Source organism: Lonchura striata, chromosome Z (genome assembly GCF_050655825.1).
Source record: "Lonchura striata isolate lonStrDom1 chromosome Z, ASM5065582v1, whole genome shotgun sequence".
In the NCBI taxonomy this organism is placed as follows: Eukaryota; Metazoa; Chordata; class Aves; order Passeriformes; family Estrildidae; genus Lonchura; species Lonchura striata.
Window position 1 is genome coordinate 25625351 of NC_140740.1, and position 12035 is coordinate 25637385.

Sequence of the window (12035 nt, forward strand, 5' to 3'; positions counted from 1 at the left end):
TCCTCTCACTTAACTACTTTCCCAGTATGTCTTGAAAATTTAGCAGTATTTGAAAAGCGATCTTATTTGGAGTTCTTAACAGGGGACCATCTCCTGTAATTCAAGCAGCACTTTGTTCCCAATAGCTACAATCTAACTTTTACTTTGTGTGGTAAGGTTAATGAAAATTAGTATTTTCACTGACAAATATAGCATCTTATGGAACACTAGTAGTCAAGCTGTCATCCCATACTTGGATTGCATTTTGTAAGTTGTCTTGCCTGTCAAAAAATTTACTTTTTTTTTAACCACAATTCACCTTAAAATATCATAAGAAGCTGAAAATTCAGTGTTATCTTTGTAGAAACAAAGTTGATATATACAGTGTGCTTAGGTTTAAAATCAAACAGAAAGGAGTACATTAAATTTCATTACCTTAAAAAGGTCTATTAAGTTTTCTGGATAAACATGGAAAAGCATATGTTGAGAAGCTGTATTTAGGCATTCTTTAAGAGGAAGTGTTTTATGAACAGGAACTCAAAGACTAAATTAAAATTGCTGTGAAAAGGTTTTTGTTGGTACATTAGTGTTGTATGGTTGGTACATTAGTCTTGGATCACTGATTCTAGGCCTAAGAGGCTGGCAAGAGATTATACTAATCTAAGACCTTTCTCTCTATTGCAGGTTTAATATTTCTCAGGGGTTTCTGCTTTCTTGACTTTGCATTGATTATGACAGTTTGTTTGAAAACTAATAGTATTTCTCAAATGCACCTTTCCTCTTTGACTGGACACTTTTTTCCTTTACTGCATGATATGTCCTAGCTTTACTTTTGTCCTCGCTCTTTGTGGCATTGTTTTTGTTTAAACACCTTCATGTAATGCGCACTCTCATTTTGAATGTATATATATTTAAATTCAGCCTTTAAAAGTATTTCTGCAATGCTTATGTTTGCAATAAAGCAAATACCATTTAAGTATAAAGTATAGGGGTAGGTTCAAATCTTGGTCTTTGTCTTGCTTCTTTCCTGGTTGTTTTCTCTTTAAGCGGTGGGTCTTAATAAGCACATCAGTTATTTAAGTTGTATTTTATTCAACAGACTTGCAGAATTTGTCTAATGTAGAGAACATAAAAGTGGATATCTTGACATGCAGTTTGCAGTTCCCATCTCAACTGACTTCCAGTAACAAGGAATAATATTGATAGAAATAGATTCATCAGGTCAACACGTGGCTCTGTTGTGTACTTGAATAAATTCTGGGGTTTTTGACCATGGGATAATCTATTCAACACCTGTTCCACTGACACCTGATGTGATGTACCTTTCTCAGAGGGGAAAAAGGGTTCTAGTGTAGGAAGTAGTGGGGCTTGCTTTGAACTAGCTTGGAACAAGGAAGGGGGATGCATATAAGCTAGAGAATGAGAGGCTGGAGAGCAGCTCTGTGGAGAGGGACCTGCACATTCTGTTCAATAGCAACTTGAATATCAGCAGTGTACAAGGTCTGGAGGGGAGTCCTTGTGGGAAGTGCTGAGGGCACTTGGTCTGTTCAGCCTGGAGGAGATTAAGAGGAGACATCCTTGCAGTTACAGCTTCTTCAGAGGGGAAATGGGAGGCACAGGTAGTGATCTCTTCAGTGTTGTGACCAGTGACAAGACTTGAGGAAATAGAATGAAACTGAGTTGGGAAATGTTCAGTTGGATTGGAAAAGGTTTTTCATCCAGAGGGTGTTGGGCTCTGGAACAGGCTCTTCAGGGAAGTGATCACAGCACCAAGATTGACAGAGTTCCAGAAGCCTTTGGACAATGCTCTCAGGCACATGGTGTGACTCTTGGGGTGTCCTGTGCAGAGCTGGGAACTAGACTCAATGATCCTTGTGGATCCCTTCCAACTCAATGTGTTCTGTGATTCTATGACTTGCAAAGTCCATTTCTCAAACCTCAGCTCAGATTTGAGTTATCCACAATTTATCTGCAGACACTTGACAAATGCTTGTTTGGACTGTCCTTTTCTGTTTAGTTGATTAGACATTGCTAATTCTTTAAGGAAATTTTATCCTTCTTCCCATCTTTTGTAGCCTTTCTCTAATTATTTTTTTACCTGAAACAAAATTCTGAGTTCACACAATTTTTGATCAGCTCTCAAAACTGATATATTTTTCAAAAATTTATTTGGAATATTAAATGCTAATTTTTAGTATGCATTAATTACTCACTGCTTCTTAAAGGCCATGTTTTTTCCCTAACAGATTTTCTCTAAATTTGGCTTTGTCTTGAGGATTATCATGTTCCATAAGAACAATCAATTTCAATCTCTGCTCCAATATTCTGATGCAATGAATGCATATTATGCAAAAATGGTAAGTATAGTGTATTCAGCTTGATTTTGCTTGTTTGTTGGGGGGTTTTCCTTGCTAAGGGACAGGGGAAGCATTAGGAATGTTTTGACTGTTAACTTTGTGATTTTTTCACCATTCTAACACTCTTGCTGCACATGAATAACTTTGACATCTCTCTTTAGTTAATATTTCCTCTCAGCCTTCTCGAGGCTGAACAGGCCCAGCTCCTTCCACTTTTACTTGTGAAAGAGATGCTCCAATTGCTTAATCATCTTTGTAAGTCTGCACTGACCCCTTCCAAGAGCTCCATGTCTCTTTTGGGCTGAGGAGCCTACAATTTAACACAGCAGTCCAAATGTGGCCTCGCCAGTGCTGAGTAGCGGGGCAGGATCACCTCTTTGACCTGCTGGCCCTGCTCTTCATAATACAACACAGGATGCCATTGGCCTTGGCCACAAGGACAGATTGCTGGCTCACAGCATCTTGTGGTCCACAAAAATACACATTCTTTGTAGAGCTGCTTTCCAGCAGATCAGGCCCTAGTCTGCAATTTGCATTTGCCTTTGCTGAATTTCAGAAGGTTCCTCTGTGCCCGTCTCTCCAGGCTGTCGAGGTCCTTCTGAAGGGCTGCACAGCCCTCTGGGGTGTCAGCTGCTCCTCCCAGCTTTGTGTGGTCAGTGAAATTGCTGAGGAGGCCTCTGCCCTTTCATCCAAGTCATCTTTAGTTCTCATAGAAAGGGAGCAGGAGGTAATACATAGTCAGATGTGTAGAAAAGCTTTAGCAATTGTTTCGTGACACCTGTGATTCAAGTCCCAGAGAGGTAGGCTGGAGACCTTTTTAGACCAATAGTCAGGTCAGCACATGGGTGTCTCTGTTCACTGTGGCAGGGCATCACCTACAACAATTATGCACTACTTCTGGGTATTCTTGGGCACAGGATCCATCTGCTCTGTTGTTTCATTTGAAGTTATGCCTAGGTCTGGGGCTTACATTGGAAAAGACCCTTAAGGTCATTGAGTCCAATGATAAACCTAATGCTCCCAAGCTCACTTCTGTACCATGTCCTGAAGCACAACATCTGCGCATCTGCACTCCAGGGATAGTGACTCCACCACTTGTCTGTTCCAATGCCTGATAACACTTTTGATGAAAAAATTTTTCATAATATCCAGTCTAAACTCCCCTTGCAGAACTTGAGCCCATTTCCCCTTGTCATGTAATTTGTTTCATGGGAGAAGAGACTGACTCCTACCTTGCTACAGCTTCCTTTCAGGCAATTGTAGTAAGGTCTCTCCTAAATCTCCTTTTCCTCAGGGCAGACAGCCCCTCCAGCACTCCTCATGGGACTTGTGCTTCAGATCCTACAATAGAGTCCCTCATGTAAGGGTCAGTTCATAGAGTTAAAATTTCCAAATTAGTATTCCTGTTACCATCTGATACTGTGTGTTGAGTGGGAGAGAAGTAAGATTAGAGACATTAAGAAGTCAAGTCATGTTTAAAGCTGTGTTTTGTCCAGTTGGGTTGGCATAAGATGATATAATACTAACTAGTGGACTACACCAGAGGTTTAGGTAAGGATAATGGCAGCATAATTGTCTACTTGGTGTTTGGAAAGAGAGCTTAATACCAGAAGGTGAATTACTGTTTGGGTTCAGTTGCAAGGTGAAAACTTTATAATGTTGGAGTGGTTTGGGTTGGAAGCAACCCTTAAAGGTCATCCAGTCCAATCCCCTGGAGTGAGCAGGGTCATCTTAATGAGATCAGGTTGCTCAGAGCCCCGTCCAGAAACATTACAACTCATTGTAAAAAAACTTCTTCCATACAGCTAATCCAAATCAACCCTCCCAGTTTAAAACTATTACGCCTTGTCCTATAGCAGCCTGCCCTACTAAAAGATCTGTCCTGATCTTTCTTATAGGCCACCTTCAAGTACTGAAAGGCTGCAATAATAATAAAAACTTAAAATGATGGCTGCCATTATGTATTTTATCTCTGAAAATGTAATTATTTTTCTTCAGTCTCTGGATGGCCATTGTATCTATACTGGGTGCTGCACTCTGCGTATTGAGTTCTCCAAGTTAGCTAACCTAACAGTGAAGTACAACAATGACAAAAGCAGAGATTTCACTCGCATTGACCTTCCTTTTGGTGATGGCCAACGAACTGTGGAGACATCCATACCCTTTGGTAAGAAGCCTTCACTTCTAGTGCTACATACTGAGATGATAATTTTTATGTCACATTTATGCTTTGGTATCATATCAAGTTCATAGAGAGGTACATTTTTGTTTGCTATGTCCAGTAAAACTCATATGGAAAGCATGAAGTCCAAGTCATGGTAAATGAATATCTGAAACAATAACGTGAGGAATACTAGTGGGCAAGTTTTAAAGTGTTGTAAAAGAGCTACAAAATACTACTAAAATGCTGTGAAATTGTATCATTGGTACAGGTAATGTAGTAAATACTTCATATCAGAAGTTGACACTGGCTGCCTATGGCTACTTTAAAATAAGTGTTTTAAGGGTATTTGCTCTTATTTGTTGATATTTTAGAATAAATGAGTGCTGCAAGAAACAAAACTATGAAAATCCAAAATTCTATACTTATCTATATATGTCTATACTCATCTTTTAAAATACAAAATGTAAGAAATTTTCTTAAATTTTGGAAGACACTTTGGCATATAGGAGACAGTCTGCTTGAAGTGACACTGGAGAAATGCTCACAACTCAATTTGAGCAATTTTAGCTATTTTTCTCTCTCTGTAATGACAACCATTAGCAATAATACATGGCTAAGAACTGTCTTAGCTGTTGAATAGGTATTAAGTGCTGTCCAATTGATTATCACATTAAAAAATGTGGGAGAATAATTCCCTATTTTCCTTTACATTTCTGTGACAGCTAGGGCAAATACTGGGTTTAGTTTGATTTTTAGATACTTGAGTTAACTTAGATTAGAATTAGAAAGTGAGTTTAACTCACTTTCTTGATTTTTGTCTTTACTGCTTCCCTTAAACACAGGCCTTGGATCTTTATGTATTGGACAAACATCATTACAGTGTGGGGCAGAGGAGGGTGGTGGAATTTGCCATACAGCATTATAGAAATGTACTGTTACAAGTCTAATATATTCTAACTAATTGGACTTGCACTATATGAAATGTCAGTGGAAGGGAAAAATACAATTAGAGTAGTTTATTTCTGTGTTTGCTTGTAGGGCAGAAATAACTATGCAACACTTCTCCCTGTCTTCCCCCTCACTCTTCCAGGCTTCTCATTGCTAGGAGCCTTGTTTTGTTTTATTGTAAGAGTAAGAAGTGCTGGAATAGTCTGATGTCTGTACCAAAATTAGTCTGTAGTACATTCATAGAAAGCAGCTGCACATTTGTTTAAAAAAACCCAATAAAAATAGCTATAGATGGAGAGAAGTGTGCTTCCTAGCCTTTCTGTCAGATGTCAATATGCACATATTGTCATTGGCATGTTCTGAGAAGCTTAGTTACAGAACATGAAGAAAAGATGTTCTAAGTCATGTGAGTACTTTTACTACTTCTTATTACTATTGAATGTAGTTTTGATGCATAATTATATGACAAAGCTGGTAACTTTCAGAATAATATATCTGTTTCTTATTGTAGACTTGATGTTATCTTAATAGCAAAACTAAACTGTTCTTGGAACTTGTTTTTCTTCTTTTTCTTTAATTTTCTTCTGCTTTTTTTGGAAAAGATGCTGCACTATAAACAGATTTTGTGCATATTTTGCATTTAAAGAGTTCTTGCATTCAGTGAGCAGAAATACATGAATTGGCTTGCTTAGAAAGCTAGGCTGATAGCTATGAAGCAAATGAATTTAAAAAAAAAAAAGGCAACAAAGAATTCCAGGTCTTCCTGCATTAGCTGAGTTTGACAATTTTTACATTCCTGATTTTGGTATCAGCATGCAACATCCAGGTCTTATTTGGCAGCATCTATTTCTTCATTATTATTTCCATTACCATTCTTGGATGGTGAATAAGTGATTAATAATCGGATATATTACTAGAACTTGTCCGTATAATTTCAAAAATTTATTTACTTGCTTTGGTGTGATAAATCTGTTCAGTTCTTTTGTATGAAAGTTACTTTTTTTTGCCACACATAAGAGGAGGTGTAATGTGATTCAGTATATGAATACTTGATCTGTAGTGTCTGTTACATTTCTTTTTGTAATTCATAATAATTAATCAAGTAATTCTTTCGGTATTGTATTATCCCTATTGATAACCATTTATTAGTAGCTCTATTTTAGTCAGTCATGTGGAGGTCCGAGTACTACAACAGACATATTACCAGATATTACTTGTAGTATGCCTTCTAATTATACATGCTCCATTTGAAAAAAATTAAATTTGACTTGTCCTTACATATGAATGAATCCACCACTCAAGCTTGTATCTAACTGCTTGGAACACAGCTTTGTGTGCTACCCTGGGTAGCACTTGACTGCACAAACTAATGTGGAAATTACTGAGCTATCTTTGATGCTGGGACTCTCCATATGTTGCTATTCCAAATCTTGTTTCCAGGGGATTAATGATTTCCAGGGGAGCTATAAAAAACACTGATTTTTTTGTTTATTAAGTTACAAACACTGGAAAAGTCCATCTCCGTAAAAAGCAGAATATGTATGCTTTATGCATTTCAGATGCTAGTAAAATTCAGAGATTAGTTGTAGTTTATATTGTTTAGCTTGTACTGATCTTAGTATTCAGGAGTTCTATCTCATCATTGCAAAACACCTTTGACTGTATTTACTTGCAGAAAATTTCTGGAATATATGTCCACTGTGTGAACAGAAACCACTGAAAACAGGCTTTAATGGATACTAGTTTCTGCTGTGCTTTCCTATTCAAACTTCTCTATTTTACATTTTGCCCTGACTTCATTTTAGAGAGGAATGTTGAGGCTGACCAGACTATTTGCTTTCAAAAGTGGCTGAACATTGTCTTTGTAAAACATAGAATCTTGGATTTCAATGAGTGTTTTAACCCAGAAGTTTTATAAACATCTGGAATCCTGTATAAAGTTAAAATAGCAACACTGGTAGCTGATTCTCATTGCTGAAACCTCTTCTGTTTCCTAAAACTTTAAAAATCTGCTTTAAAAAAATCTGTCTGTTCTCTCTAGCCACCCAAAATACCATATTTCCATCATATACAGGGCCTCCTGGGTTTGCCCCAGCCTTGGGCTTTCCTCAGGGAGCAGGTAAGTTTGTTTTCTAAAAATGTGCTGTTTGTAGTTACGGCTAGTGACCCGTCAGAATGCATCTATTCAGAGCCATTTGTTTTAAAATATAGCAATCAGAACACAGTATTAATTTGAGTGATTGTAATTCTTTCTTATATAAATACTCAATAAAATAAGTTCCTGTAATAAAAACTATATCCTGATATAATTTATCATTCAATAAGCAAAGAACCTAAATGCCATGATAAAGATTACCTGCAAGAGAAGGAATTAAGCATTTATTGTTTCTCAGAATCATAAAACTGCTATGACAATCAAATCAAATTGAGGGAACTCTGCTTTTCTGGCTATCAAGTGAGAAATAGTTTTTTAGACTGTCATCTTTCTCTTTCTAGCAGAGGATAAACTTGTGTGCTGAATTTTTTTTTTTCTTTCTTGGGCTGCAATTTATGTCCCCGTTTGTTTGGATCTATTTGTGTAGCTGAATATTTCTTTTTTCTCTGAAAGGGAGGTGCTTCCTGCTTTATTGGTCAGATACTAGTAATAAATAAATTTCTTATAAGCATTTAAAATTGGATATTGATGTTTTTGCCAAATACAACCTGCTTGTGTATTCTTCCTTATCCACTTTGAGATATTGTCAAGTGATGCTATTTATACCTTTCCAGGTCCTTCTGTTCTGCCTGTTCCTGGAGCACTTGGTCCTCTCATGGTCACTACATCAGCAGCACCTGGACACATGACTATTCCTGATATTCCAGGAAACTCTGTTTTACTAGTCAGCAACCTCAACCCTGAAGTAAGTTTGATTGGTGGAACTGATGTGTCACCTTGTACCAACTACCAGAATTCTTGCAAACTGGCATTAGCTGAAGGAGTAAGAGAAATTTTCTATGATGATAATACAAAAAACAGGACAGATCTATACTTGTTTTAGGTAGTTGGCAATATTTAAAAACTATACATATGATAATTTACTGACATCTCTGTTAGTATGACTCCTCCATGTGCTTTTTTATCTTTAACAAAGGCAAAGGATTTTTCCTTACATTGGTTAAAAAACAAGGAATTAAAAGGAAAGGAGGAAACAGAAAAGGAAATAAAAGCATGCCAAATCAAGTACCTTTCTAAACATGTGTAGGATCTTTCTAGTTTTGCAACTCTTTTGAGATTGAAGAAAAAGAATGCATGTACATTATGTTATTGACATCACTCTACTTTTATTTTAAAAAGTTAATAGCTACCCATGTTCACTTTTCATAGTACCATATAGATGCTTTTTCATATAGTGGCAGTAAAGTTACCAAGGACAACTTGGAAAGTTATTTTTGTAGTGGAAATTACATAGGCTAGTCTGTAATCTCCCTCATGTTATTCAAACACTGATCAGTTCTTAAGTAAAAGCAATACACATCTTCTTAAAAATTAAAATCAAGCTTTACTAGGACCATGACTTAAAACACAATTCTTTTTGACTGTTGATAAGCAGTCCTATTGCAGCAATGTAAAATTTTTGTTGCACACACTCCATACATTTACTTAACTGTAAAACTTCAGGTGTTGTTGGCAAACTTGAAGTTACCTTCATATTCTGAGGTTTAAAAATCAATTAACCAGTTTCTTTAAGTAATTTTTCTATTTCTGGTTTTGCACTAACAGTCGAATTCACAGTAAGCATCAAAAACCCAGCTGTAGATAGGGCTGTGAGACAAGTTACTTTTTCTTTGATTTTACAGTATATCAGAGTTTCTGATGATGGCTTCAGATCTGCTTTCTGCAGCTGACTATTTAAGATTATTTTCTGAATCTGAAAGGAGCGTGCCTCTTAAAAATAAGCATATGTGAAGCATAGGTCAGAGCTCTTTTTAGGACACTGATGCTTTGCATAGTATCAATCATAGCTAAGAATTTATGTAGAACTTAGTGCTGTAATGCATGATACAATATTAATGTATTAAGTAATGTTCAACTTCTTAAAAGGATAAAAATAAGAATGTACTATAGCATTAATTATTGGTAATATATTTTTTGGCAGTTCTGTAGCACTTGTTCTTCAGTATTGGTTGTCTGACCCCTGTCACTCCTTTTTCTCTGTATAGAAAATCTGGTTGACCTTATTTCAGTTCATATTTCTCTCCTGTTGCAAGTTTTCAGTGTGCATTTTAACATTCCTTCATGAATTTTAAATTATCTGGTTTTGTCTTTCATTCTCCTCCCCTCCCCCCCCTTTTTTTCTAAGTAAAAATACTTCAGTCTCATTTGAATTAAAAAAAAAAAAATTAAGAACAGAAGTATCCATCCTGAATTTAAATATTTCTACTAGAAAATAAACTCTTTAGATTTTACATTGATAGTAATTGTTCTCTACCACTAAATGCTGATGATAAATGGGTATGGCTGTACACTTAGGCTGCAATATCTTATAGTTTTGAATAATTTAGGTATGTTAAGTACCCATTTGAGAAGTTGAGTTAAGAAGGAATAGGACTAGAGAGTGTGAGTAGTGCTTCTGATATGCAGATATTTTTAGAGCTCATTACTGGCAAAAGCTTTGCCTCAGCTGAAAAAATTTGTCTGCATTAGATTTAAATTATCTTATTTGGTATTTGGCACACAAGATTTGTTTTGAGAATCACTGAAGAGAAGTTTCTTTCAATATTTGCCTTTCTGTTCACAGCTTCTAATTGAATACAATTTAAACACTATTTTCTGTATGCTTCATACATAAACAATTAAATTCTCTGTCTCCCTTTAGAATGTCATGGCCATATAGAGAAATGGGGACAAAATTGAAGACAAAGCAAACACATTTTGAAGCAACTGGTTTTAGTTTTGTTGGTATTGTCTGTTGTTTACAATATGCAAAGGAATTCTTTAATGCTTTATTTTCAATTTAACAAACATTTTTCATTCTTTTCATGGAATGAGCAGGTAGCTTAAAAAGGATAAGGATAACAAAGCTCCTTAAAATTAATAGCTTCTGCAGCATGACAGAATGAGTCTTGAGTGACAAAAATGCATGAGCTGAAGTGTTTGTTTGTTTACATATTTTATATGTGGATAGCAAATGTGTATTAACAAGAGTGCCATACACTGATTATTCCAGGGAATAGCTTCTGGAGAGACAGGTGTTATGTATTAGTATGCAGCATCTCTTCCATTCTTTTTGTTTACCATGCACTTATAGAATAGATGTCTTCATTTGCATGGCTTTAGAAATAATGTACTCATTTTATCATTTAAACAGGCCATCACACCTTATGGACTTTTCATCCTGTTTGGTAAGATATGTCAAATATACCTTGACAAACCACAGGGCTAGTGGTTATTTTTATTTATCTGACCCATGCTGGTTAATTCAAACTGCATTGCTCTGTGCATGTCCAGGAAATGCACTGAGAGAATGCACTGGTTTTAGAATGGCAGTAAGTTGAGTCATTATTCAAAAGCCACAGATACAAAATGGCAAAACAGTTAGTGTCAGAAGAATTTTGGTGTGTGGTCCAATTTGTTTACTACAAAAAATGGGAAAGCAAAGTAAGATGAAAAACCAGAGGTTGTGTGAGAGGAAGAGCTGTACAGAATTGGCTCATACATTAGTTGCAGGGGACAGTTTTGGGTAGAGTAATATTTTAGTATGCCTCGGGTAAGAAGACTTGGTCAACGATTGCACTATTTAAAAACTGAACATAATCATGCAGTAGTATGACTGGGATCTGGGAAGTTTTCCTCCACTTATGAGCCCCAGAATATAATAAATAAACTTTAAAACTCTTTTTATACTAATACTTTAACCAACCTGTTTAATGGGGTGTTATTCTTTGTAACACAAATGTTAGTCAAAAGAAACAGACTTGGCCTTGTGCTTTTCATAGTAGTACTCTGAAAAAATTTCCTTTCTGGATTTCTGCAGGTGTGTATGGTGATGTGCATCGTGTGAAAATCATGTTTAAGAAAAGAGGAATAGCTTTGGTTCAGATGGCAGATGCAACCCAAGCTCAATTAGGTATAGAATTTTAAGGCACAGTTATGCTTCAAGGTAACATGAGTTTAACATAAAGGAGGAGTTTTTTATCTGTCAGTGACAAGCATAAACATATAAAATTCATCATTATGCTGCATTACTACATGCTGCATAAAACTTTGATAATACTCCTAGTGGTTTAAAAAATAGTCCTATGAATCGCAATCTAGTAAATGATAGAATTAAAATATAGAACTCTCCTGTCATTAATTTAAATAATACATTATATTATTTTCCTGTAATTTATCTTACACCAACCTATTTAAGAATGATCAACAGATCAACTGATCTGTACTGCAGTGCTGTTTTGCAATTTTTTGGCATTTGAACTGGAGATTATATTATATCCTGTACCTTTTTAAAATGTAATGTTGTGACCTAACCCACCTGGTAGATGTGGAAATTGCAGTTTAAATTTAGAATGTGAAATCTGACAGTAAGTAGACAACAGTATTAGTATTC

The 12035-nt window shown here is 36.0% G+C and overlaps 1 protein-coding gene across 7 annotated transcripts in view; it reads left to right on the forward strand.

The window, feature by feature from the left end:
* The window catches only part of PTBP3 (polypyrimidine tract binding protein 3), a 51102-nt gene that overhangs the window by 29284 nt on the left and 9783 nt on the right, over positions 1-12035 (forward strand). For 5 of the 7 annotated variants that reach the window (XM_021525027.4, XM_085567150.1, XM_085567148.1 and 2 more), the window contains 6 exons: positions 2226-2336; positions 4335-4503; positions 7490-7567; positions 8218-8348; positions 10797-10830; positions 11463-11555. In XM_021525027.4, coding sequence (XP_021380702.1) covers positions 2226-2336; positions 4335-4503; positions 7490-7567; positions 8218-8348; positions 10797-10830; positions 11463-11555 — 616 coding nt within the window. The remainder of the gene's footprint in view (positions 1-2225; positions 2337-4334; positions 4504-7489; positions 7568-8217; positions 8349-10796; positions 10831-11462; positions 11556-12035) is intronic. The other 2 variants (XM_077790082.2, XM_085567149.1) reach the window with 2 other exon arrangements.